The 27,160-nt window shown below is 40.2% G+C and overlaps 1 protein-coding gene across 1 annotated transcript in view; it reads left to right on the forward strand.

The window, feature by feature from the left end:
• Positions 1 to 293: 293 nt before the first annotated feature.
• MYO3A (myosin IIIA) overlaps positions 294 to 27,160 on the forward strand; it is a gene marked incomplete at both ends in the record, with an annotated part of 141,405 nt that continues 114,538 nt past the window's right edge. Inside the window, 3 exons of the mRNA XM_083379040.1 lie at positions 294 to 383; positions 21,642 to 21,743; positions 22,728 to 22,793. Of these exons, the coding sequence (XP_083235166.1) occupies positions 294 to 383; positions 21,642 to 21,743; positions 22,728 to 22,793 (258 nt within the window). The remainder of the gene's footprint in view (positions 384 to 21,641; positions 21,744 to 22,727; positions 22,794 to 27,160) is intronic.

Consider the following 27,160-nt stretch of genomic DNA (forward strand, 5'->3'; position numbering starts at 1 on the left):
GGTCACTAAATCCTGAACCCAACTTTGCCCAGCTATGAAAGCCAATTTGGTGCAGCGGTTAAGATGCTGGCCTAGGAAACAGGAGTTTTAGTCCCACTTTAAACATAAAAACAGCTGGGTGACACTGAGCCAGTCTTTGGGGTTCTTGTGGGGAAAAGAGGAATAAGAATGAATACTGTTTATGCCTTGAACTGTATATAAAAAAGGATAAAAATCTTTAAAAAGGCTACGCTGTTGTTTATGGTATCTCAGTACTAACGTGTTCATTTTATTTTCAGGATTCATTGTTTAAGATGCCGGCCTTAAGAGATACCAGACACATTGTACTTGACAGCTTTCCTTCAAATACTTGGCAGATAATTAAAACAATTGGCAAAGGAACATAAAGCATGTTTTCAAGGAGTTCAAAAAGAAAAAACAAGGGACTCAAGATCTTGGATCCTGTTCATGTAAGTTTCTTTGAAGTGAATAACAAATTTAAACTTGTTAACAATCTCAGACCAAGCATCTTATGAATTAGCATTACAATATATGAATCTACTAATGGAATTTCACTCGGAAAGGTCCAGTTCTTTCGTCTGATAGAAGAATGCTTTCACACAGAATATGTTTTTACACAAAATAATGAAATAATTACAAAAAGAAATAATAACAAAAATAGCAGTGATTTGTAGCAAATAGGGACAAGGTTTTCTGCACCCAAGCTGCAACTGAATTGCGCTATGAAGCAGAGAAATATCTGGTGTACATAACCTAGTCATAATAAATAGTAGTATTCACAAGAGTCAATAGTTTATATCCCATAGCATCTGTACCTGGACACTTGACTAGGACTCTACTGTATAGTTCATGTGGGTTCTAAAATGCATGAATGGGGAGATGCAGCCCACATCAGTTATGCAGGCGTATACTCTATTTTGGGGGCTTATGGCTGCACATGATCTTTGAATAACATGCTGAGGGTTTCTCAAAATAGGTGGGCCAGCACAAAGAAATGGGCAAGAAAAGGATGAAAGCTAAATAATTGACCATATAATTAATAGGATTAGTCTGTAATCTATTTACCGGTAATTAGATCCTCCTTAAAAATTATAGACCATAAATTTTGAAGAGGTGTGGTCAAACTTTACATGGGCACACGGCCATAGGAACATAGACTATGAACATGGAGCTAATAGTATTGAATGGCAGATTAAAAGGATTAGAAAAATATATCCTTGTTTTCTTATCTTATTGCATAGATGCCTCATGCATGTGGAACAATCATATGGGTATAGAATCCCATAAGCCTTAGCTTTCTGTGAAACCTTAAGTTTTATAAATAGCCTCCTTTAGTTCTAGGTTTTGTAACTTTCTTTATTGCTTCTTCTAATTTTGTTGTGACATCTATAAATCTCCAATAGTAATTTGATCACCATGAATGCTGTTACTTTGTTTTGTTAAAATTCACCTGTTTGCAGGAATTTCCTTTTTTTTAAACTGAAGGGACTGTGAGTAGCTACAGGGGGAGCCATGGCAATAAGCAAATAAATAAACAAAAATTAAACTATTCTATGTTTCTTTGGAAATCCAATACTGGGAAGACTTGACAGGTAAAGAGGTCATTTATTCCAAAATCCATATTAGGGCAATATCTTTGCTATCTCAGGATCTCAAATAGTGTGCAATAATTTTTTTGTTGGTCAAAAGAAAGAAAGAAGAACGATAGGCGAAAAAGTACAGTTTGATGCAGTCTAGATTTATTTACAGTTTTGAGTGGAATTATGAATAAGGCATCAATTTAGGGTCATTCAGAGGGTTAAGGATTCAAGTCACACCAAAAAGTCTCCCAGAGCCTTCTGGAATGAGTAATTCTTTGGTTGTGAAAACATAACTTCAGGTTGCTATATTAAATGCTTATTGTTTTTGTACTATTGAAGTTGTATTTTTGGCAAGCATTTCTGTACCTAGTGGTGGCAGGACTGGGAAAATAACTTGTTCCTGCCTTTTTTTCAGATTAGGAACATAACTTTGTTCTCATTTTCTGTACAGCAGAAATTGATTACTAGCTTTCATCTCCATGAACTTGTCTGGCTCTTACACAAAGAACAGAAAAATTTGTCTACATCACCCCTGACCTTCCACATACACCCCGTGTTTCCTTCTCTTGTTCTCTGTACAGTGACAGTGACAAATATTGGATTATAAAGCCCTTTCCAACCACAAGCCTTGTAAATATGGCACTGTGTTGGAACAAAATAAAAAGGAAAAAAGAATGACATTGCCATATGTGTCCAGGCCAACCAACCAAGCAGAAGAAATAGACGAACTTTTTGCTAGCCAGTTAATTAATGTATGTAGAAACACACCACAATAATAATGGGGACTTTAACTACCCTGACATCAACTGGGAAGCAAACTCTGCATCAACTGGGAGATCAAACAGGTTTCTTACAAGCCTAGCTGACAACTTAAATCATCCAAAAGGTGGAGGAGGGAACTAGAGGGTCCGCTATACTGGACTTAATTCTTACTAACAGAGATGAAATGATAGAAGGCATTGAAGTTGCAGGAATTTTTTTTTGGGGGGGAGCGACCACATTATATTGGAATTCAATAAAATGCAGACACAAGCAATAGAACAAAATCAAGCTAGTGTCTTAGACTTTAAAAGAGCTCATTTCAACAAACCAGAGAGAGCTTAGGAAGGATTCCATGGATGGAAATCTGAAAGGGGAAAACAACTCAAGAAGCTTGGGAAACTCTAAAAAATATTATTATAAAAGCCTAGTCTACCACTTAAAAATATATAAAAAGTATAGTTGCACAAAAAACTCTCTGATAACCTGAAAGACAAAAAGGATAAGTATAAAAAAAATGGAAAGAGGGACACGTATTAAGGCAGAATACCAACATATAGCCTGACTCTGCAAAATGAAGTCAGGAAAGCTAAGGCTCAGAAAGAACTAATATTGCAACAAATGTCAAAAATAATTTAAAATCTTTCTTTCAACATATAAAAAACAAGGAGAAAATGGCTAAGGAAGTGATGGGCAACAGGGAGAAAGCACAGCTGCTTAATTCTTTCTTTTCATCTGTTCATGCAAAAAGAAAAAATAGCCACCCTACCAAAAACAGACAAATTAAAATAGACAAGAAAATGGTAAGAGAATCTAGACAGATTCAAATCAACAGGTCCTAATGGATTATATTCCAGAGTTCTGAAGAAGCTGGCAGACATAATTTTGGAACCATTGAACCCTATCCAAAGAACCTGGAGCACCGGGAAACTACCAGAGGACCGGAAAAGAGTTGATGTGGTTCCCATCTTCAAAAAAGAAAAAAAAGATCCAAGAAACTAAAGACCAGTCAGCCTGAAATCAGTACCTGGGAATATTCTGGAAAAGATAATCAAGCAGCAGATCTGTGAACATTTAGAGACAAATAAGGTTATTACCTGAAATCAACGTGGGTTCGTCAAAAACAGATCATGCCAAACAAATCTTATTTCATTCTTTGACAAAGTGATTAAATTAGTGGACCAACAAAATGCTGCAGACAGAGTATTTGTCAAATAGACCTCCACCTACTTCTTGGTAAGCTAGAAAACTGGGACAGACAGCATCATCACTAGATTGATTTGTAACTGGTAACAAACCACACTCAAAATGTGGTCCTTAACAACTATACCTATATGGAGGGAAGTAAGCAGTCGGGTACCCCATGAAGTAAGCAGTCGGGTACCCCATTCCATGAACAATTTAAATGAGGAAATAGAAGGGGACCTCATCCCATTTGGAAATGATACCAAGCTGGCAGGAATAGCCAACAACCCACAAGATAGGCACAAGATCCAGATGGATCTCAACAGATTTGAACACTGGCCCCTATTAATTAAAATTTAATGAAGGGAAAAGTAAGATTGGGTGAAAGTAGGCTTAACAGCAGTAACTGTGAGAACTGTAATGTATTGGGTTTGCTTGTAACACCACGTGGTAACGGCTGGTAGGCTGTTTGAGCTGGAAGCTAGCTAACGGCTCCTAGCACCTCAGACAACCCATCTCCAGTGCTGCTATTGGTTGCCCAATGGGTTGCTTCAAACCTATTGGCTGCCGCCTAGGGGCCAGGGTATAAATTGCTGCATTTGCAGCCCAGCTCTCTAGTTCAGATTCTGCAAGCACTAAACCATGTTCTTTGCTGAACTCACTTGCCTAGTCTTCATTCCTGTGCAACGAACCCAGTACACAACACTGGCAACGAGGGTGAGATCCTGCTTCTCCATCAGAGCTGAAAGTCACTAGGGGAGAGGCAGCGCATGCCTGACGGGAAAGCAATTCCCCCCCACTACAGTCAGCTAGCAAGCCACGCTAGCGACCACGCGCTCAGAGGACCAGTCCTTGAGCAACAGAGAGGCAGGATTGGAAGAAGTAGAAGCCAGCCGTGAAGACCAGCAGAATGCCCAAGGTCGGAAGGCTGCAAGAGTTCGACATCAAGAAACCAGAAGGATGGCCCTCGTACCTGTCCCAGTTAGAGAACTACCTTCAGGCGAACCAGGTTGCAGAGGACGGACTAAAGGCCGCCACACTGCTCTGTGTGTGCAACCCAGCAACGTTCGATCTGGCCGAAAACCTGTTCGCACCCATGCCATTGGAATCCGTCTCCTAAGCCAAACTGAAGAAGAAGCTCGGAGAACAATTCCAACTGAAGATGTCAGTGATCGCATGGCGCTACGACTTCGAACAACGAATACAGCAACCGGGAGAGACTGCATCTGAGTACATTGCAGCCTTGAGGCAGGCCGCACACCTGTGTTGATTTTCAGACGTCAGAGAGCGACTTCGAGACCAGCTCGTCTGCAGCCTCCACAACAGAGAGCTGCAGCAGAAACTTTTTGCAAGAGAAGTCCTGTCGTTCACCGATGCCCAGAACGAAGTCATGGCGGACAAAGCAGCTGGTGGAGCCATCCGAACGATCTGGCCCACCAGAACAACGCTACGCAAAGAAGCCATCCAGCACGAGGACACAAAACTCGCCGAGGACTCCGAAGAAGACGCCAAGGTCAACAAGTTGCACTGACAACCCGAACAACAGCTCTGCAGTAGCAAGCAGCCAGAGACTTCTTACAAGGCAGATCTCTTGCCTAGATGTCCAGGTTGTGGCAGCTGCCACCAACACTCGGACTGCAGGTTCCAGACAGCCATGTGCCAGGCCTGCGGGAAAACCGGCCGCATCGCATCCGTTTGCAGAGGTCGCCAGAGGGACTGGCCATTGAATCGCCAATTGGAAGATCCGACCAGGAGAGGTACCGGGGCCCTGGTGCTGTTCAGTGTGGGGTTTTGCTCAAGCTGAAGAAGTGTCTGCCGTACCGGGGCCCGACGCCCACTTAAACCTAAGTATAGACTCCAGGGGGAGCTGCAAGGGGTCCCCTGTAAGATGGAGCTGGATACAGGCTCCGCCGTTTCCATTATTTCTCTGGACACATTTAATGCCGTGTGCAGTCGCAGTAAGAGATGGGCCAAGCTGAGGCCTTCTGACATACTTTTAACAGATTTCCAGAATGCAAAAGTTGTAATCAAGGGTGAAGCCACCTTGGCCATTAAATTTAAAGGGTTTTCAGGGCACCTGGGTGTTGTTGAAGTAGCCGGCCAGAGAATGAGCCTGATTGGGCTCGATTGGTTTGATGCACTAGGCATCCAAGTAACTGGTATCAACCGTACACAAGTCGCGAGTCTAGAGTCAGTTTGCGAGGACTTTGCAGATGTATTTGATTCAGCCCTAGGAACTTACATGGGCCCGCCAATAGCATTTAAATTAGACCCAAACGTGGTTCAGGGTCAGGATTAAGCCTCGCAGGGTCCCCTTTGCCCTCAAGCACAAAATTGACATGAAACTAGACAAGCTTGTGGAACAGGGCGTGTTGCAACCAGTAGATGGTGGGGAGTGGGAAACTCCTATTGTAACACCACTTAAAGCCAACAGGGAAGTCAGAATATGCACAGACTACAAATGTACAATTAACCGGGCCCTTAAACAGCACACATACCCAGTCCCAGTGGTGAGCCACATCCTGGCATCTTTGCAGGGTGGCACCACTTTTGCAAAATTAGATTTGGCGCAGGCCTATAAGCAACTACCTGTTGATGAGGCCACGGCTGCAGCACAGACAATTGTGACCCACGGGGGCTTTCAGAGTAAAGTGCTTGCAATTTGGGGTCAGTGTAGCCCCGGGCATTTTTCAGGGAATCATGGAACGCACACTCAAAGGCATCCCAGGGGTTTGCCCCTATTTTGACAATGTGTTTATTGCCGGAGAATCCACAGAAGTGCTAGCAAGGAGGCTCAGAGCCGTCCTGCAGAGGCTGTGTAAAGCAGGCCTCAAACTAAAAAAGAGCAAATGCAGAATTGGGGTTCCCTCGACTGAATTTTTGGGTTTTCACATTGATGCCAATGGCATTCCCCCAGCTGAGTCCAAAGTAAAGGCCATTCAGATGGCACCTAGCCCTAAAACAAAAGGAGAGCTGCAAGCACTCTTGGGCCTCCTCAACTTCTACCACGCATTCCTCCCGAACAAGGCCGCAGTGGCAGAGCCACTTCACAGGCTCTTACATAAAAAAGCTTCTTGGAAGTGGACCAGCATTCATGAAAAAAGTTTTCAGGACCTGAAGGCACTTCTGTCGGTCAGTTCCACTAACACTCATTTCAGGGAGTCTAAACCAGTCTGTTTAGCATGTGACGCATCCCCATACGGGGTGGGAGCAGTCTTGAGTCACTTAGACAAAGATGGAACCCAGGTTCCCATTGCATTTTATTCGAGGATGCTGTCCTCTGCTGACCGTAACTATGCTCAAATTGACAAAGAGGCATTGGCGATGGTAGCTGGAGTTAAAAATTCCACGACTACTTATATGGCAGGGACTTCACGGTCTTCACAGACCACAAACTGCTACTGGGGTTATTCACCACAGACAAACAGACACCCCATATATTATCCCCTAGAATGCTGAGATGGTCTATTTTTTTTTATCAGCGTACACGTTTAAGCTGATTCACAAACCTGGCAAAGAAAAGGGCCATGCAGACGGCCTGAGTAGGCTTCCACTGCCACAGTTTGAACCAGATCCGGTCCCAGCGGCCTGCATATTATCCATTCAGGATTTGCCAGAGTTTCCCCTCCATGCTGGGGACATAGCTACAGAAACAACAGCTGATAAGACACTAAGTAGAGTGCTTTCTTGGGTGCACACAGGGTGGCTGGATAAAAGCCCAGGCCCTGAGTTTCAGAGTTATTTTACTAGAAGACACAAGCTATCAGCTCACAAGGGTTGCATCCTATGGGGGAACAGGGTCATAGTCCTCACCTCACTAATAGACAGGGTTTTGCAATCACTGCAGGAAGGTCATCCGGGTATTGCCCATATGAAAGCTTTAGCTAGAAGCTACTTATGGTGGCCAGGTTTAGACAAGGCCATTGAAGCCCAGATGCATGGATGTTACACATGCCAGCAATCAAGGCCTGAAATGCCACACGCTCCAATTCACAGGTGGGAGGAGACTCACACTCCCTGGTCTAGAATTCACATAGACTTCGCTGGGCCCTTTCAGTGACAGCTCTTCCTTATAGTGGTCGACAGCCACTCTAAATGGCTTGAGGTAATTCCAGTTGCTAGCATGACTACTGCTAGGACCATCCAGGTGCTTAGGAAACTCTTTGCCACATATGGGCTGCCAGACGTCATAGTATCTGACAATGGAGCCCAATTTACAGCAGCAGAATTTCAGGCATACCTGAGAGCAAACCTCATCAGGCACGCAATGTTGGCTCTGTTTCACCCTTCTTCTAAAGGTCAAGCTGAACCGATGGTCCGGACCACAAAAGAGTCACTGAAGCGAATAGTGACTTGGGACTGGCATCACAGATTGGCAGATTTTTTAACTTTGCCAGCATTCCATGCCCTGCACGGCTACAGGGAAAAGCCCAGCAGAGCTGCGCTGTGGGAGGCGGCTGATCATGAAACTGGATAGGTTACATCCAGATAGGGTGGCAGCAGAAACTTCGCGTCCAAAGCCCCTGAGGCGGCTGCAAATGGGTGATGCAGTGTGGGCCAGGAACTATGGGCATGGGAATCTGTGGGTACCAGAAAAAATTACTAAAACGTCAGGCCCCCTCTCTTACAAAGTGGGGCTGGAGGGCGGGCAAGTTGTCAGACGCCACATCGACCAACTCAGGAAGCGTTTTCTGAACGGCCACTAAGCGAGGATTATGTCATTAGTCCTTACCAAGGCCCACAAACCGGCAACCAAGCTGGCCCATGCATAGACGCTGAAGGCTCACATAGCCCAAGCAACGAGGAGTTGGCCGTGGAGGAGGGGAGTTTGGAAGTGCAACATGGGTCCCCTGACGGAGAAAGCCAACCAGCCTTTTATAGCCACTGTGCTAACTCTGCTCAACAAACGGACTCTGGGTTGGGCCAACCTGGAAAGGCCAGCCAGAGAAACCCAAGCCAGCCTGAATCAATTGAACTGAGAGACACTGGCCTACCCAGCCCAGCGGGCAAGCTGGTAGGCAAGGAAGCGCCTGGGTTCCCCAGGTGTTCCCCAAGGGCACACAAACCTCCTGCTTATTTGCAAGATTATGTGCTGAAACAATAAAGCTATAATGTTGTGTGTACTTGTGTTAACTGCTGACCTACAAGATTGTATTGAACAATGGAGCTATAATGTTGTTAAGTATTGTATTATGCTGCTAAGTGGAACCTATTCACACCGGGGTTAAGTCTTTGTAAATTGTATTACTGTAATCACTTTCTGTGTTGCTATAATGTTGTTCGTTCTAAGGGGGGAGGGGTGTAATGTATTGGGCTTGCTTGTAACATCACGTGGTAACAGCTGGTAGGCTGTTTAAGCTGGGAGCTAGGTAACGGCTCCCAGCACCTCAGACAACCCATCTCCAGCGCTGCTATTGGTTGCCCCTACGTGGCAATAGGTTGCTTCAAACCTATTGGTCGCCACCTAGGGGCCAGGGTATAAATTGCTGCATCTGCAGCCCAGCTCTCTAGTTCAGATCCTGCAAGCAATAAACCATGTTCTTTGCTAAACTCCCTCACCTCGTCTTCATTCCTGCGCAACGAACCCAGTACACAACAAGAAGGATTTTGGTATCCTAGTGGACAGTAACTTAAATATGAGCCAGCAGTGTGCTGCAGCCTCCAAAAAAGCTAATGTATTCCTAGGGTGCATTAACAGGGATAGAATCAAGATCAGGTTAATATTGCTTTATAATGCCTTGGTAAGACCGCACTTGGGATACTATATCCAGTTTTAGTCACCATATTATAAAAAAGATGGACAGACTCTGAAAAGAGTGCAGAAAAGAGCAGCAAAGATGATTAGGAGGCTGGAAGCATACAAAGAAAGGTTGAAAGAATTGGGTTTGTCTAATCTAGTGAAAAGAAGCACTAGAGATGATATGATAGCAATGTTTCAATATTTGAGGGGGCTGCCAGAAAGAAGAGGGAGTCAACCTATTTTCCAAAGCAGCAAAAGGCAAGATGAGAAACAATGGATGGAAATTAATCAAGCAGAAAAGCAACCTAGAACTAAGAAGAAATTTCTTAACAGTAAGAACAGTTAACAGGTGGAATGGCTTGTCTTTGAAAATTATGGGTGCTCAATCACTGAAAGCTTTTAAGAAGAAACTGGACAGCCATTTGTCTGAAATGGTATAGGGTCTCCTGCTTGAGCAGGGTGTTGGACTAGGTGACCTCCAATATTCCTCCCAATTCTATTATTTTTTTGTCCAAGTGATATAGGCTTTCTGCAAGCTAAGTGGATTAATTTTGGCCTGTTACTCTAGATAGCTTTGCAGTGAACTCTCTGGAGCTGTAGGATAAGTGATTTTTTATAGACAAGAACTCCCACCTCCAGCCTTTTGGATCACATCATCCCTTCTCAATCCAAGACTTAAGAGAGCCTATCACCATCACCCACCTTTTGGAGAAGGAATGGGTTTCTTGCTCTCTCTTCAAAATCACTAAGGTTATTTTGTCTTTACAATGGAAGCAAATGTACCGTATTTTCCGGCGTATAAGACTACCCGGCGTATAAGACGACCCCCGACTTTTAAGAAGAATTTCAAGGTTTTTCGTCTTTTACGCCGGAAAATACTTACATGCCCTGCCCTCCCTGTCCGTCGCAGAGGAGGCGAAGGCCTGACTGGCCCCACCGGCCCTGGAGCCGTGTCCTGGAGCCGCACCGGAGATAGCTCGGTTGCGCGGGGCGGCCTGGCTTTGCAAGAACGGGGACGCTCGACGGATTTTTTTTCCCCGCGTATAAGACGACCCGGCGTATAAGACGACCCCCCAACTTTTGAGAAGATTTTCATGGGTTAAAAAGTCATCTTATACGCCGGAAAATACGGTAACATTAAAATAATGGAAGAGGGGTAGGTGGGAGATGCAATATCAGGTTTTGCATTCCATCCCTAGCTTGCTGGATACCCTTTCTGCCCTTCTTTCTCATCCTCAATCAGACCAAAGAAGCAAACATAATGAAGCCTTTATGAAGCCTCACAAGGATGCTTAAGGAGGGTGGTTAGCCAAACCTATGGTTGTGCAGAAGTGTCCAAAATCAGGAGTCCCCAACCCTGGGCCACGGCCCATTACCATTGAGCTGTTTGGAACTAGGCCGCAGAAGTAGTTGGTGAGCATGCACGCATGCACACTCCCATTTGATGAGCAGTGGGTAAGCACATGCCTGCAAGCAACCATTTGCGTGCGTGGCTGGCGCGCATGGCCACCACCAATGCAAATGGAGCTGCATGCATACACGCCCTCTTGCTCTCCCCACCGGTCGGCAAAGCCGGAAAGATTGAGGAACTGTCCTAAATGATGTTAAACCACAGGTTTTGATCTCTGTAAACTTTTGAGTTGCATTGTCTTTTATATAGAGGATGCCATTTTAGATACAATGACATACTTCTGAATATTAGTAATAAAGGAATGATATATAGTGATTTACTGTTGAATACTAGTTTCTAAATTTTTTCTTGCAAAAGCATTTGAAGTTAATTAATAATGCTAACCAAATAGTGCTAATCCAAAAAAATAATAATCCTAGAGGCTTATTGTGATCCAGTAGACAGAATGTTTGTTCATTAAAATCTTTGAAATGTTACTAAATTATATTATTTGACATTGATCTTTACAAAGTTAATATAATACACTTGCATTTCATTTACATTTCATTCCTCCAGAGAAATATGTAAATATTTACATTTAACTGCAGTTTCCTCACTAGGTTTGCCCTTTATCAGTTCTGAGCTTTGCTTTATTGAAATAAGCAAAACAACTCTTCCATGAAGAATTAACAGCAGACTATTTTTGAATAGTCTTTGGTGTAGGAATATCAATATTTGCCTGCATGAAATTTCTCTTCAGGTCTCACAAAGCAATTTAATGCAATTCAGGTATTGTAGATTTCTAGAACTCATGGTTGTAGAGTAAAAATGGTTGCAAAGTAAAAATATGATTTATATTATTGTTTAAATATTAATAGGAAATGGTTATTGGCTGTAATTTATTTTTATATGTAAGAATATATTGGTTTCAGTTGGGGTTTTTATTTTCAATCTCTTCCCCAGTACATTACATTATATTCTAAAGGTAGATCATCTTTTTTTCCAACCTATAGGTGATGGGATATGTTAAGCATTACCTTATGGCTCTGTACATATTTGTTAACAGTACCTTAAATATATTTAACTTGTTGATGATCTTAATAAAGAATTCTTCAGACAGGGTAATAATCCTAGTGTTCCTTACTCTTTATGTTTTGCAAAATCTTCAGTGTGTCAGAATCTATATCACATTCATAAATGTATGTTTAAAATATTGTGCGTCCCTGGATTCTGCCATTCTCCGGGGGTGGGGGGAGAGGTGAAGATGTTTATTCAGCCTGGCCGGAGACTGCATTCCAAAGACCAGGCAAACCCCTTTGATCTTAGTACAAAAAAGAAGGGGAAGGAAGGAAGAAGAGATCTGGTTTGTATCCCCATCTGAAACTGAAAGGAAGAAGGCAATTAGCAATAAAGATTCCCCTTTCCCACGAAAGGGTTTGACACCTTTAATTGATGTGAGTCTGACCAGATGGGGTTGAGGGGGGTATGTTGAAACGGGAATCCTTTATATAGTATCAAAATGTAACACAATGCCAGATCCTGTCTTGTATTTCCACAACCAATCACATCCTAGTAAAATCTCCTTTTTGGACAAACCTGGCTCCAAGAGTTCTTATTTCCTAAGATGTGGATTGGGGTGGGTCCTGACGGCTTTAAAAATTCTGAATTCTGCTTTTCAAAATTACTTCTTACCTAGTTTTGCAGATAGAATTTCACCCAGGTGAGAAGGTTTTGGAAAAGAAATACCTATAGAACTTCTGCTTTCCAAGATTTTGTTGTGCTGCAGATTGCAGTCTAGGATATGGACAGATGAGAGACTGTTCATATGATAGCTTTAGTTAACTTGGAACTAACAATTATTCACATGGTTGTACATAGAAATAAAAGGTGAGAAGTATTATTTGAGAAAGAAATTCTTCATTTATATGCCTTCTATATTGCATGCTGAGTATATGATTATCCTTACATTGAATAAGTAAAAACAAGCAGTAATATAAGAAACCATATATTTTCACGGTTATTTGAATTGATGTATTAGTTGGTACATCTGAGTTCCAAATAGCAGTAACCAAGCTAATCATCTATTCTGCTCCAAATTGTTCTAAAACTGCCTTTGCAGTGATCAGACTAAACTGAAATTTAATGGAGAAAAAAACAAAATGGAGATTGGCCAGCAAATCAGATTTGTAGGATTTCTACCTGATAGCCCTCAACTTCTATAAATATCTTTGCTTTTCCATTGTTCATAATATCAGCTATTATTTTCTACCTAACCCAGATAGAATTGGAAGAACTAAAAGATTTGACTGATTTAATGACAACTATATTATATCAACCATCAAAAACTGAATTATCAAAGCAAAAATACAATGGTTACAAAGGGGACATCTTCCTTGCAAAACTGACATTTGGATATGCTCCCTGGATTCAAATAAGGGGTATAGGAAGAAAGAAAGATACATTTGAGAATTTAAAGATGCCAAGAGGGAAGCATGATTGGCACAAAAGGAAGGCAAGAGTTAGATTTAAAAAACTGAACTTGTTTCTCTTTTGGGATTCCTAAAGATAGACTATAAAAATAACTTTGTGGATTAAGGGGAATCTCTAAAAAATATAACTGATTTTACATTTAGCTTTTTGATCTGTAAAGGAAAACAAAAGTAAGCTTTTAGAATATAGCTCTGAACTATATTATAGAACTTGGAATGACATATCAAAAGATAGTATTTTAATAATTGATGTACGGTCAAGATGACTTATAGTGGACTGATTGTCCACTAGGATTCCAAGGTCCCTCTCACAGTTACTCTTTTTGAGCCAGATTTCACCTAACCTGTCCTTGTATCTTTGGTTTTTCCTTGCTTTTCTGCACATTAAATATAATTTTGTTGGATAGTGCCCATTGTTTAAGTCCGTCCAGATCTTTTTGGATCCTGAGTTTGTCTTCTGGGATGTTGGCTATTCCTGTCAGCTTAGTATCATATGCAAATTTGATTAGATCCCCTTCTATTCCCTCATCTAAGTCAGGGCTTTTCAACCAGTGGTACGGGTACCACCTGTGGTACATTGGCACCTTGCAGGTGGTATGCAACCATCCTAGCAAAGTGGTAGCAGGGGAGGGGAATGAGCTGAACCGGTGGCAGCACCGCACAAGCCTGAGTGAGAGATGGCTGGAGCTGCAGGGCTGTCAGGGCTCAGCGGAAGCGCCTGGATCAGCGCTTCTTCAGGGCTGTCAAGACTCAGTGGAAGCACCAGGATCAGCGCCAGGATCCAGCTGGACCTTGGCACTGATCCTGGCGCTTCTGAGCCCAGAAGAAGCACCAATCAGCTGGAATGTTGCAGCATCTCCAAGGTCTTGTGACTTGCATTCAGATGCTTGGCAATTAATTCATATTTATGACAGTCACAGTGTCCCAGGTTCATGTGAAGTGACCAAAACCTGCTGCAACCACCCAGCAGATGGGAGGGGGAATAAAAACCAAACACCCACACACACCCCTGCTGCCAATCCTCAATAGAAATGCTGACAACAGTGAAAACCTTGGACAGGAGGAAGAGTGCCGCCGGTCAGGCAGGCAGCTGTCTTGCTCGGCTGTGGCTTGGAAGGCACTTTTTCAGTGCCATTGTAACTTTGAACAGTCACTAAGCAAACTGTTGTAAGTTGAGGACTACCTGTACTTCATCACTTTTCCTTTTTTGGGGGGAGGGTCATCAAGTTTTTGACATCTTGCTAGGCGACTGGTGGTACTCGGATGTTGCCCTATCCTAAAAGTGGTACAATGGGTGGTGAAAAGGTTGAAAAGCCCTGATCTATGTCATTTATGAAGATTACTCAGCCTAAGTCAGAACCTTGTGGTACCCTTAAGGAGTAGTACCACTAAGGAGTAATTGTTGAATACAGTTTGTCAGCCAGTTACAAATTTAGAATACTTTTTATTTAAAATAAAGCTATAATCACTTTTTCTCTAAAACCTTGCCAGCATTTTCATTTCATTTTTACCTAATACATTTGTTTTTCTTCCAGATGTCCTTCCTTGCACTAATCTGTAATGAGTATGAAAAACAAATAAATGACAGTGTAGACAAAAGTAGGTTATTTGAAACCAATTCATCATGGTGGCATAATGGTTCAACATAGAACTATTATTGTCCAGAAATAGAGCAGCTATATTTTGGCTATGAGTTCTAATTACCCTTCAAAATATATTGTCTTTGAAAAAGAACTCTATTAGAAATAAATGTTGAAATCAATTATATGTTTTTCTTATATTTCCATGCAGTCCTTAATAATTGCTCCTTTTAATCCAGTTCTACTTACTTCAACCCATTGCAGCTCTAAATCAGCCTTTTAAATTAGCCATTTCTAATTGGAAAAGTAATATATTTTGTTTACCTTCCATTTAAAGCAATCTTGCTCTTTAGAATAATGCCCTTTTGGTCTCTGCAAGATCAAAGATTTTGGTAATGGGAATAGGCTTTAAAAAGCCAAATACTGGTAAATAAGTAAAAGGTGATTTTCTATGGGAAATTATATAGTCAAGTACCTTGCTTGAGCAATCTGAGGGCATAAATAATTGTCTACGGTAGAGTACAGAACAAGGATAATTTCCTTCCATCATTATGTAGGAAAGAAAAGCCAGATGGAATATTAAGTATGGGTTCTCCATAATGACTATATTACTCTCAGATGAGATTGCAGTGACTCTTAATATATTGTCATTTGGTAATGTGCTGAATGTTCCAGGTATGGATTAATAGGTATATTAATGTATTTTTTTCTGAATAGGAACAAGCTCATCAATTAAGTGTGGTTCTGCCCAACTCTCCAATTTTGCAACTTTGTATTCGTTCTGCCTGATTTTTGCTTGAGTTTATGATTTTTTATTGAAGTCTGATAGCAAGTATCATTCCCAAGGATAGGCACAATGAGTATGCCTTGGGACACTGAAATCTCTATCTACTGGTTTTTGGTGTTGTCATTTCTGGTTTTCAAATGTAGGTCTCTTTTGTCTTTTGAATAGCATTTGACCAGTTTATCCAGTATAAGTAGCAATGGATTTTTGGTGATAAATAATGTTATATGTTACTGTGGAACATAAGCAAATATACCGTGTTTTCCTGAAAGTAAGACCTACCCCAAAATAAGCCCTAGCTTATTGAGCCTAATATAAGCCCTAGTTTTGGGGTAAGGTGCACACATAAAAATCTAGCTAGGGTGGGGTTGGGGAGGGTGGAGCTGCCCCATGCGCCTTACACCCACTTACTGTTGCAGCCAGGCCTCCCATGAATTGACAGCTGCCTCTCCTTGCCAGCCCACTTCTGCGGCATCTCCCGACCTGCATTTCCAAAAGGCCTCTGCAGCCAAGAACGGAGCTAAATCCGTAGCTCCGTTCTTGGCTGCAGAGGCCTTTCCAAAAGGCCTCTGATAGCGAAATGCAGGCTGGAGCGCCATTCTTAGCTACAGAGGCATTTCCTTTGTCTGCAGAAGTGGTCCGGCTGGATGGAGCTGTCAGTACCACCACCACAAGATGAGTGGATAAGACAACCCCCCCCCCCAAAATAAGATCTGATGTCTCTTTTGGAGGCAAAAAAAGACCAGGTCTTATTTTCAGGAAAACATGGTATGCTTCTGTGATATCATGATAAAATTAATGTCTAGTGATAATCTAGTCCAAACAGATAGGGAGCCATATTTGGCTTACTTATATGGTAGGTAAGGCTATACTTATTTTACTTACTTTTCCATGCTATAGCCATCTCTGTTGTCTTCACCATTCCTGACATTCCAATTTCTTCTTGTCTTATTGTGATTATGCTAAACTTATGGAGGTGGAGAGTATACAGTATAAGGAATGTGGAAGGTGTATTTTTCCCAATGGAATGCAGCTATAGTTAGCAGAATAGTTGTTGTCTAGCATTCTGTAAAAATAAGTAAACAATATAGATCTTAAAACACAAACAAGTTCTTGGAAGAGGATATAAACTTTTTGTATAACTACTAAGTCCTAAGTTTTAACATTGTATCTTTTGACCCCGAGATAAGCCTGTTGGTAAATTTGAAATTTTGAGAACATACTGTGATACAGATAGTTCTCATGTTGTGACTGTCTCTTTTAGCAATAGTATGTTGGTACAATGGAATGAAAAAGTAACTTTGCAACTAATCATTAAATGTAGGGCCTTCATAGGTCTGTAAAAGAAAAGCTAGAATTAGACCATAAAAACATTTGCAGTTTCAGTTAGCAATGGCTTTGCTGGATCCAATTGTGGTACTTCACAAAATGGTGCCTGGAGTTTTAGTGATCTCATATGGGCTCTCATGATGGATGTGACCAGTGGAAAACATTTGCTTATCCAAAGGCAAACTGGTCAGTTCTTCCTTCCAACCCTTTCTAGAGTGGATGCTGTCTCTAAGTCAATGCCACTCACCCCCCCCCCAGACATTATTGCTCATGTCCAAAAAAATACTTTTAGGTCTTGTCTAGGGCCCTACCTATCGCCCAGGGCATTTTTGCAAATAAAAATGATGCTAAAGAATTTTAATCTTAGCCTCCAAAATACCTTCTGTAGGGACTGGAAAAGAAACTTTACACTAGCTTTTTACCTTATTGACAACACACATTTCAAGCACAAGTGGGATTTTTTAATATCCCAGTTTAAAGTATTGTCTTCTGGTACATAGAAAACATTCCCTATATTCAAATAAATTGCCTTGTGATAATAAGTAATCTTTGCTTAATGACTGGTCACTTAACTACTACTCAAAGTTACAACAGAAGGGGAAAAATGTACTTATTGACTTATCCTCAAAGTTATGACTACAGCGCTCCCCTCCCCTGTCACATGATAGCATTTCAGGCACTTGGCACTGGCTCACAATTGGGTGCAGCATCTTTTTGTCTTTGACTCCAATTTGTGCTGTTTTTACCAGTTTCCACCATTTAAATATCTATTTGGGAGAATGGCTTCATTAAACAACTAATATGATTCATTTAACTGTGGCGATTTACTTTATGACCATTGTAAAAAACGATTATAAAATCAAATCAAAACACATGCATGTGACTCACCACAAAAATTCTGAGCTCAATTATGATAAAGTAAGATAAGATAACCTTTATTGTCTCTTTTTTGTCATTTTTCTGTGTGCACAGTGGCACACATTAAAATGAAATTCTGATGCCTGCTCTCAAAAGAAAATAAATATATACCTATACACATATACAGTACATATGCTGTTAAGTATTTGTTAAGTATTTAGAATACCTTGCCAGGCCCAAATATGGGCCAAAACTTATTGCCTGTATCAGCCTAACCTAAGGCCATCCACAAGCTGTAGTCGCAACTGTGACAACTCATTATTTATGTAAAGTTTTTGGATTGCTAACAAAAAATTAAAGGGAGACTGATATGGCCATTTCAAATTTGTTCTCATCAGTCAGCCATACCCTTCTGAGATTTGAACCTGGGCCAATTGCACATTAGGCAGTTGTTTTAACCTCTAAGCCACAGGCTCTTTCTTGCTTTGTTAGCTGAGAGGCAAGGGAGATATGTGTTGGAAGTATTTGTTAAGTATTTAGAATACCTTGCCAGGCCCAAATATGGGCCAAAACTTATTGCCTGTATCAGCCTAACCTAAGGCCATCCACAAGCTGTAGTCGCAACTGTGACAACTCATTATTTGTGTAAATTTTTTGGATTGCTAACAAAAAATTAAAGGGAGACTGATATGGCCATTTCAAATTTGTTCTCATCAGTCAGCCATACCCTTCTGAGATTTGAACCTGGGCCAATTGCACATTAGGCAGTTGTTTTAACCTCTAAGCCACAGGCTCTTTCTTGCTTTGTTAGCTGAGAGGCAAGGGAGATATGTGTTGGAAGTATTTGTTAAGTATTTAGAATACCTTGCAGGCCCAAATATGGGCCAAACCATATACATATGCTATACATACATACATACATACACATACATATATATACATATATACCCACATATATACATCATACATAAACATATCTATACATATATAAATATATATTAATCACAGTCCATTTTGAATACATAACGGAAAAAAGAGTTGAGATTTTAATAAGGTTGATACTATACAGTACTGGCTCAGGGACAGCTTAACAGCTTCTCTATTACTCCAATGCCCTCTATTCTCTTGTCATAAATTTGCAAAGTAACCTGGTTAGTTTGCAGACTGTAGTTATATTGGTCATCTCTTAGGCCTTTACCTGATCAAGTGTTTTCTCTGTGTGTGTTCAAATTTTTGGAAGGAAGACAAGGTCCTTCTCTAGTTTCATTTTCTGAATTAGCCATCGCATGTCTATCCATAGTTATCCTCCCAAGTCCTTCTACAGTATTTGGGTGGCTCCTAACAAACTTTGCAAAATATTCTTTCAGGCAGTCAACCTTATTTATGACAATTGACAAAAGATCATATATTGAGTTTACAGTTTGAGCTGTAAGCAAACATTGTCTAGATCCTGATTGGCTAGTTGAGTATTTTCCTGCTATTTGGTTTCTCATTGACCCTGGAGGATGATAGAGTTGTGCCCACTATTTTTGGCAATCATTTTTGTCTTTTTTAAACGTGGTGATAGAGATGAGTAATGTCTTGCTCTTTTGTTTTTCTTTTTCCTGTTTGTGGATTTTTTAAAAAATCCTTTATTTTAAGCATTTACATATATATTGACAATATGCCCTTAAATGGTTAATTTCAGAAAAGTCTTCATGGCTATATAATGAATATATACATATAATGAATAGAGGGGGGGGAGTGAATAAACATCTGAATAGAAACTATTGGGACCAAACTCTATAGCGTTTTTAATTTACAGGAATTTTTCTCCAACTAAATTTAGAACTATATCTTTTAAAAGTATTTTTTTCTTTTTCTGCTGAAATTTTAAAGATAGCATGGCACAGTGAGGAAATTCATTTTCCTTCTTCCATCAAATTACAGATCTCTTTTTGAATGATGTTAGCATCTTCATTTGTTCATCCAGACTCCTTTCATACTTCTTTTTCTTCCCAGTGTCAAATTGAACACGTTTTCAGGATCACAGTTTTGTAAGAAACTTCTGAATATACTAGATTAAAAAAGCCTGTATCATGAATAAAACGAGAATTCTTCTTGTATGAATCTTTTTATAAAGCCTTTGAGCTACTTGTGTGGTGGCCATGGTCACTTGCTGACAATTGGCTTTTCGTTCTTTTCCGCTTTAAATCTGCAGTGCTTAAAAGATGCTTGGTAGACAGCCTTCTTACTCCCAAGCCCACAAGAGAGATTCTGATTGCTGTGTTAATTCCCCAGGACTCTGGCTTTGTCATGCTTCCTTTTGCCCCCCCACTTTTCCCTCTGTGAGTTCATTTTTTGGGACGTGTGCAGTTCCTGCTTAGCAGAGCAAATTCTTAGCAAATTCTTGTTTTGCCTCCTTGTTAAAATAAAACTATGTTGAATTGAAAAAAAAAGAATCCTGTCACATTTTCCCCCTTTAAATTTGTTACACCTCCCTCCTGTGCAAAGAAGGCTGTTGCTGGGTTCCAAGGAGGGGAGCCATTCTCCGAGAGGGAGGAGGACAGCTCTGCATGCTGTGTGCTCTCCAGTTCGGTTTGTAAGTCCCATTCCAATGAGTCACATAAATTAAATTTATCTGATAAGGTGCCTGCGAATGAGTTACCGGTACTTATTGGAACAGACTGTCTCTTTGCACTACAATCTTCCATTTTCTGCTGCTTCAATGGCTTGGATAAACTCTCTGCTGCAGAGTGCTGTCTCTTCCTCCTTTTACCCATTCAAGTTTGTTAAAACAGGTTTAAAAATAATTTTATAACTAGGTTTAAAAAGGTTAAAAATGGGTTTAAAAGGTTTTAAAAGGTTAAAATAGATTAAAAAGGGGTAGGTTAAAAATACAATATTAAAAGAGGTTAAAAAGTTAAAATAAAAATAAAGTAAAATAAAATAAAGCTTTTACTTTTGGAGGAGCTCTTTACAGCCTTTGCTGCCTGTCCACCATCTTGGCTCCTCCCCCAGCCAGCCCTACTGATTAATTCTAGTACATCGCTATTACAGAATCTAGTTCTGTTTCAGATACCACAAAGCCTTCTCTCAGAAGGTAACAAAACCAGTCGTGGAGAGGACATGTAGCATCTCTTACAATACTATGGACCCTGTCAAGCAGCACTTATATGTTATGGCCTGAATAGAAGGAAGTGACATCCAATAATCTTTTCTGCCATCCTCTCCACACTCTTCACAGTCTTCCCGTCTATGAGGACTATTGATAATGATAAACTTAAATCTGGGGTTATCTCCTAATTGCCTTTTTAGAGAGACTCCAATGTTCCAGTTGTAACTGTATTGTAGCAGGTCTCCCGGTAAAGAGATTGAATCTTTTATTAACAACACATTCAAATTCTGGTCTGTCCATTGTAATAAACATTGTCTCCTGTAAGACTGCTAAGTAATTTTAAGTGGCATTTCAGCTGTCTTGCTGATGTAAATACTTGTTGAATATTTATTCTTTCTATATAGGTCAAGGTAAAGGTTCCCCCGCACATGCGTGCTAGTCGTTTCCGACTCTAGGGGCCGGTGCTCATCTCCGTTTCAAAGCCAAAGAGCCAGCGCTTGTCCGAGGACGTCTCCGTGGTCATGTGGCCGGCATGACTAGACGCCAAAGGCGCACAGAACGCTGTTACCTTCCCACCGTAGTGGTCCCTATTTTTCTACTTGCATTTTTACGTGCTTTCGAACTGCTAGGTTGGCAGAAGCTGGGTCGAGTAACAGGCGCTCACTCTGTTACGCGGCACTCAGGATTCGACCAGCCAAACTGCCGACCTTCTGATCGACAAGCTCAGCATCCTAACCCACTGAGCCACCACGTCCCTTCTTTCTATATAGTAATGTGTCTAATTACTATTGAACAATTGAGAATAGTTGAGGGATTTAGAAATATTTTCCCCAATTCTTTTTTCCTATAGTTACACAGGGGAGGATCTGGAACTGACTTTTTGAAAGGGTTTTTGAGGAGGGGAAAAAGGAATGAACATACCATTGCTTGTATTGTACATAAAGCTCTAATGGCAAGTAGAATAACTTGTTCAAATGATGCATCTAATGGTATGCATTGATTTAACATGATTAAAGTTTCTTAAACTAGTATTAAATTGATAGTGTTATTTACTTTTTCCTTTTAATGTAGCTGCTGTGAATAATATGTGAATGGAAGCTGTCTTAGGCCTGAAAATAGCATATAAGATGTTTCCAGCCTATACCCAGAGCTGTATATTTTTGCAACCCTGGCTGTAAAAACAAACAGGTGACTAAATTTCTTCTTTCCCTGCTGAACTACTGTTTACTGGTTGTGGGCACTAAGCATATTTAACAAGGTTACTTATATCTCTACTGAATCAATCATTTTTCTTTTTTCTTTTATTTAGATAGGAAATTATATAATTTTATGTACAAAGCTTTATGTCCCCATTGTTTTATCAATCTGTTCTTTTTCACCTAAATAGAATTTCTCGTAACAAGGCTAACTCAATAATATTTGTTACATCAGTAATTGCAGTGCCCATGGGCTTTGTAAGTAAAACACACTCCATACTGAAACAGCTGTCCATTCTAATCCAGTATTTGCTTGTATCTATTATTTTCACAGAAGCTGGCGCTGGAACCTTTATGGCTAGATTCTTCTTCATTCTTCTCTTTAAAACTACCTATGACAGATTGTAGAATCACTCTGTAAGATTGGGGCTTCTTTTGTTTGGGGAACATTGTTATGATTTTAATACATTAATGATTTTTAAATTGCTAGTAGTAATAACTAGCAAGGTGTGGTGTATGTGGAGAACATGTACTTTGAAGAAATCATTGAAGCTGATAATAAGGGATGTATATCAGCTACAGCTGGAAGATCAGAACTTTCCTATTCTAAGAAGAATAGCTGAATTAATTGGAAATACTCTCTTCTAAATAAGCTTAGAAGTAAATAAACTTAGTAATATTTTGCCCATTCTATCTTGTAGATAACAGGTTAATTGCTTAACGGAAACTCTTCTTTGCAGAACATTTGCATGAAAACAAGACTATTCATCCTGATCATTGAAGAAGGAGTTAAGCTTTGGGTTTGGGTAAGTTGTGATTCTTTATAACTTGAAATGTTATTATTTTCTTTTCCAAAAATTACAGTGTGAACAGCAATAAACTTGGGAGTTTAAATTAGCATATTTTAACAATTTGTCTATCATGCCAGTGGTGGGATTCAGCCGGTTCGCACCACTTTGGCAGAACCGTTAGCTAATTTTTTGTTGCCCAGGCCAGAATGGACTTCCAGAAGTGACATCCACACAGAGAACCAGTTGTTCACATATTTGAATCCCACCATTGTGTCATGCCACCAACAAGCTGGGGATGGTGGTGGAATTGATCTCTCAGCTTCAGCCAATTTTTGAGAATTAGTAATTTTAGTGAGATTATTTAAAATATTGCCCAAAACAAAGAAATTCTTGTTTTAATATATTGAAATTTCTCCCTTTCCTCTGGTGATAGAAAATACTTCTGGCCTGCAGGATACAATGTTTTTCTGGTCTGCTGAATGAACTTGTTTTGCAGTTTGGGGGTTTTCTGCATATGTTTGTTGAATAGTCCATACATGGTATACTTTCTTTTCTAGGCTATCACATTCTTTTCCCAGTTACACTGGTACTGTTGTGATCATCAAAATCATTATAATTAATGGCATCTGCATCTGGCAAAACCATGTTCTCAGATTTGTAACTAGCTCCAGTCTGTTTTTTAAATGTGCATTTATAACGTGCTAGACTTTTTTCTCTTGCTGGCTAGGCAAAGATTTTTTAAAAAAAAACAGCAGTGGATACTGCTTCTTTACCTAGTGATAAATTGAAACAATTTCTGCAGATGAATGAAGGAAATGCACCGACTTTCCAAATCTTTTTCTGACGTACATCTTGTGCTAGTTTTGTGGTTTTTATATTGTTCTTTGTTTTTAAACATTTTAATGTTTATTGCCCCCCCCTCCAAAGTCACTGATAGGCAGCATATAAAATTATTATTATTATGGAAACCACAGCTAAGGTTTTGACCGCTCATTCAGCAACCATTCAAATTTGCAATTGGGGGGGGCTTACGACTTGGAGTTCTAGCTGTCACAGCAGCCCTGCAGTCTTGTGCTTCTGATTGCCAACATTCCCTAACAGTTTCCCACAAGCAAAGTCAGTGGGGGAAGCTGGCAAGAAATTGGAAGTCATGGTCACATAAAATTTTCATTTAGCAATCTATGTAGTGCTCACTTAACAACCTGAACTGGGACTGCCAGAACTACTATTGCTAAGCAGTGCAGTAATGTGATGTCCCAGTTTTAATAAAGGAGAATATTTGTAGCCCAAGATTAAAATCAGGAGCCCTTGGTGCTCTCTGAGCTTGGCTGTTTTCCTGCAGACGTTTCATTACTCAAACTATATCAGTGCTAGATATCACAGTTTATGACTGTATCACTTAGCAATGGCAATTCTAGTCCCAATACCTGTAATAACCCAAAACTACCTGTATTGTCAAAAGTTACTGGTTATTTCATTCTATGTAGCATTTTGCTTATTCATACTTTACTGAATAAGCTAGCATTCTCTGTTTACCTAGCAGGTTAAGCCAGGCATGGTTGAAAATGAAGACCAAGGGCCAAAATAAAGCCTGTCACAATCTTTGTCTCTCCTTTCCCCGTTTCCTTTCTGAGTTCATACATGGTAGTTTGGAGGATTGGGAAGCAAAACAGATCTCTTAGTTCATACAGAAAAGTATAGCACTCATTTTGCCACTATCCCTCAGACCTGTAACAAACCACACAACCCCAGTGCATCCCTCAAGCTGACAGAAGTTATATAGTAAATATACTGCCTGCTTGAGACCAGAAGTTATACCTCAAAACAAAGCAAGGGCATTATTGGCTAATCCAGTGATTCTAGGCACTGACTAAAAGTGGGTGTTCAGGATTTTACAATTGAATTTTTGAAGCCCTACTTGGATTAAACTATGAGTTTGGTGCTCATGACATTTCTTCTCTCTTTCTCTGCTTGAGAGCCTCTTTTGATCTATGATTAATGCTGTCATTTTCTAGGGATTTTTAGTTTAGGAAAGAAACGTAATAGATCAGATTAGACAAAATATAATATTTTATTATGTAGCTCTTAATGAATTATAGAATTTGGTGCATTTTAATTGACAACTACAAAACACATTTTTCTTAATTCTTTTGTATTACAATATTTCTATCTGCAAATTCCTAAGGGATTCCTCAGGGATTCTCAGCCATTTAAATATATCATACAGTGATAAAAACCACAATCTAAAATAACCTGACTTTCCCTTAAAGCGGGATATGTCTCTCCCTTAACAGATGTTGATACATCATCACCTTTTCAGAATAATTCTATTGTCATCACCTTCTCAAAGCCATAAAGGAGACACCATTTGGGTCTCCATGGAAAAACTGTTCCATAGGGATAGAACATATATTGTTGGCACCAAGCCAGCCAGGCAGGGAGGAGGGATCAAGCATGCAGTTAACCTGGAGTCACTGTGCAACTATGAAAGGGCTAATACTGACCGCCCCCCACCCCCCATATTCCTTGGAGCCTTATCTAATTGTTTCCAAGTGTAGGCTGCTAAACAGATTCCTGTACTATAGGCAGAAGATAATAGTAGATAGCTTGACTTCTGCACTTGTGGGTCTTGTTGTTCACACCTGACATATATTGAAAAATAAAGTTTCCTACCTAGTCCCTTCTGCCTAAATCTCACACGGAGATGGAAAGGCACTTCTAATTCTAATGTCAGTGCATGCACTATCCATTTCACTTGAAACAGACAGTTCTGAAATTACTAGGATGCCAAGCTTTGAAGATCTTGCACTTTAAATTGTACTCATAAACCAGTACACACAACATTGTTTTATATGATTCTGCTGGCTCTCACTTGCTGGAAAATGGGATGGTGCATTTTGTATCAATTGCAGTATTAGCTGTTCTTTAAAGACAATCCCTGTGGAACACATTGCTATAATACATAATAAACATGACTATTTAAAAGGCAGTCTACTCCACTGCACCAAATAAAATATCACAGATAAAAGTTTCCCTAATTAAGTGCTGTTGGTAGAGTTACAGGAAGTCCTCCAGACCAGTTGCTTATTGATTGTTCAGAGTTACAATGGACTAACCAAAAGATACAATCTGATTCCAAAGTTACAATGGCCATCCTCCCAGTCACATGACCACATGTTGGGTGCTCAGCAATCAACCCATATTTATGACCATTTGCAGCATCCTGACTATGATTTATGACATTTTTGCCAAAAAGGGTGTTTTTGCTGATTTTCGGCAAAACCGTCTCATAGCGAACAATGGGTTCACTTAATGACTGCAGCATTCATTTAAGAACCACCACAAATAATATTCATTGTGCTTGTAAGTTGATAATTACCTGTGTTTTCATTGATCTTTAATCTTATGAACCCATTATTCTGGTTTGTTGCAACATTTTAAAATAAAAAAGTAGTTCTTCAAATGAACCACAAAATACAAGGGAGCAAAGTTCATTCCATTTTAATCATAAAAACATGTAAATATAAATCTGTTCATCACTGCACATACCCTTCTTACATTTTGTAGATTTAGAGACATTTCTGTGATAGTTGTTGTTTTACATGGAGTCACCCTCCTTCAAAACAGGAGCTTTACTGTATGTATCTCATTTTGAAAAATCTGCTCTTACACAGAAATTGACTGGTTCTATGAAGCCCTACAGCACCTTATAGAACTAACACCAAAAATGATGCCCTTATCATCATGGGGGATTGGAATGCTAAAGTAGGAAGCCAACAAATAACCGGAATAACAGGCAAGTTTGGCCTTGGAGTACAAAATGAAGCAGGGCACAGGCTGATAGAATTTTGTCAAGAGAATACGATGGTCATAGCAAACACTCAATAGTGGCCACAGGATTGGAAAAGATCAGTTTACATTCCAATTCCAAAGAAAGGCAGTGCCAAAGAACGTTCAAACTATCGCATCATTGCACTCATTTCACATGCTAGTAAAGTTATGCTTAAAATCCTACAAACTAGACTCCAGCAGTATGTGGATCGAGAACTACCAGAAGTACAGGCAGGATTTTGAAGAGGCAGAGGAACTAGAGATCAAATTGCCAACTTACGCTGGATCATGGAGAAAGCTAGGGAGTTCCAGAAAAACATCTACTTCTGCTTCATTGAGTGTGCTAAAGCATTTGATTGTGTGGATCACAACAAACTATGGCAAGTTCTTAAAGAGATGGGAGTACCAGACCATCTTATTTGTCTCTTGAGAAACCTATATGCGGGTCAAGAAGCAACAGTGAGAACTGGACACAGAACCACTGATTGGTTCAAAATTGGGAAAGGAGTCCAGCAAGGCTGTATACTGTCACCCTGCCTGTTTAACTTATA

The sequence above is a fragment of the Vipera ursinii genome (genome assembly GCF_947247035.1).
Source record: "Vipera ursinii genome assembly, chromosome: Z".
NCBI lineage: Eukaryota > Metazoa > Chordata > Lepidosauria > Squamata > Viperidae > Vipera > Vipera ursinii.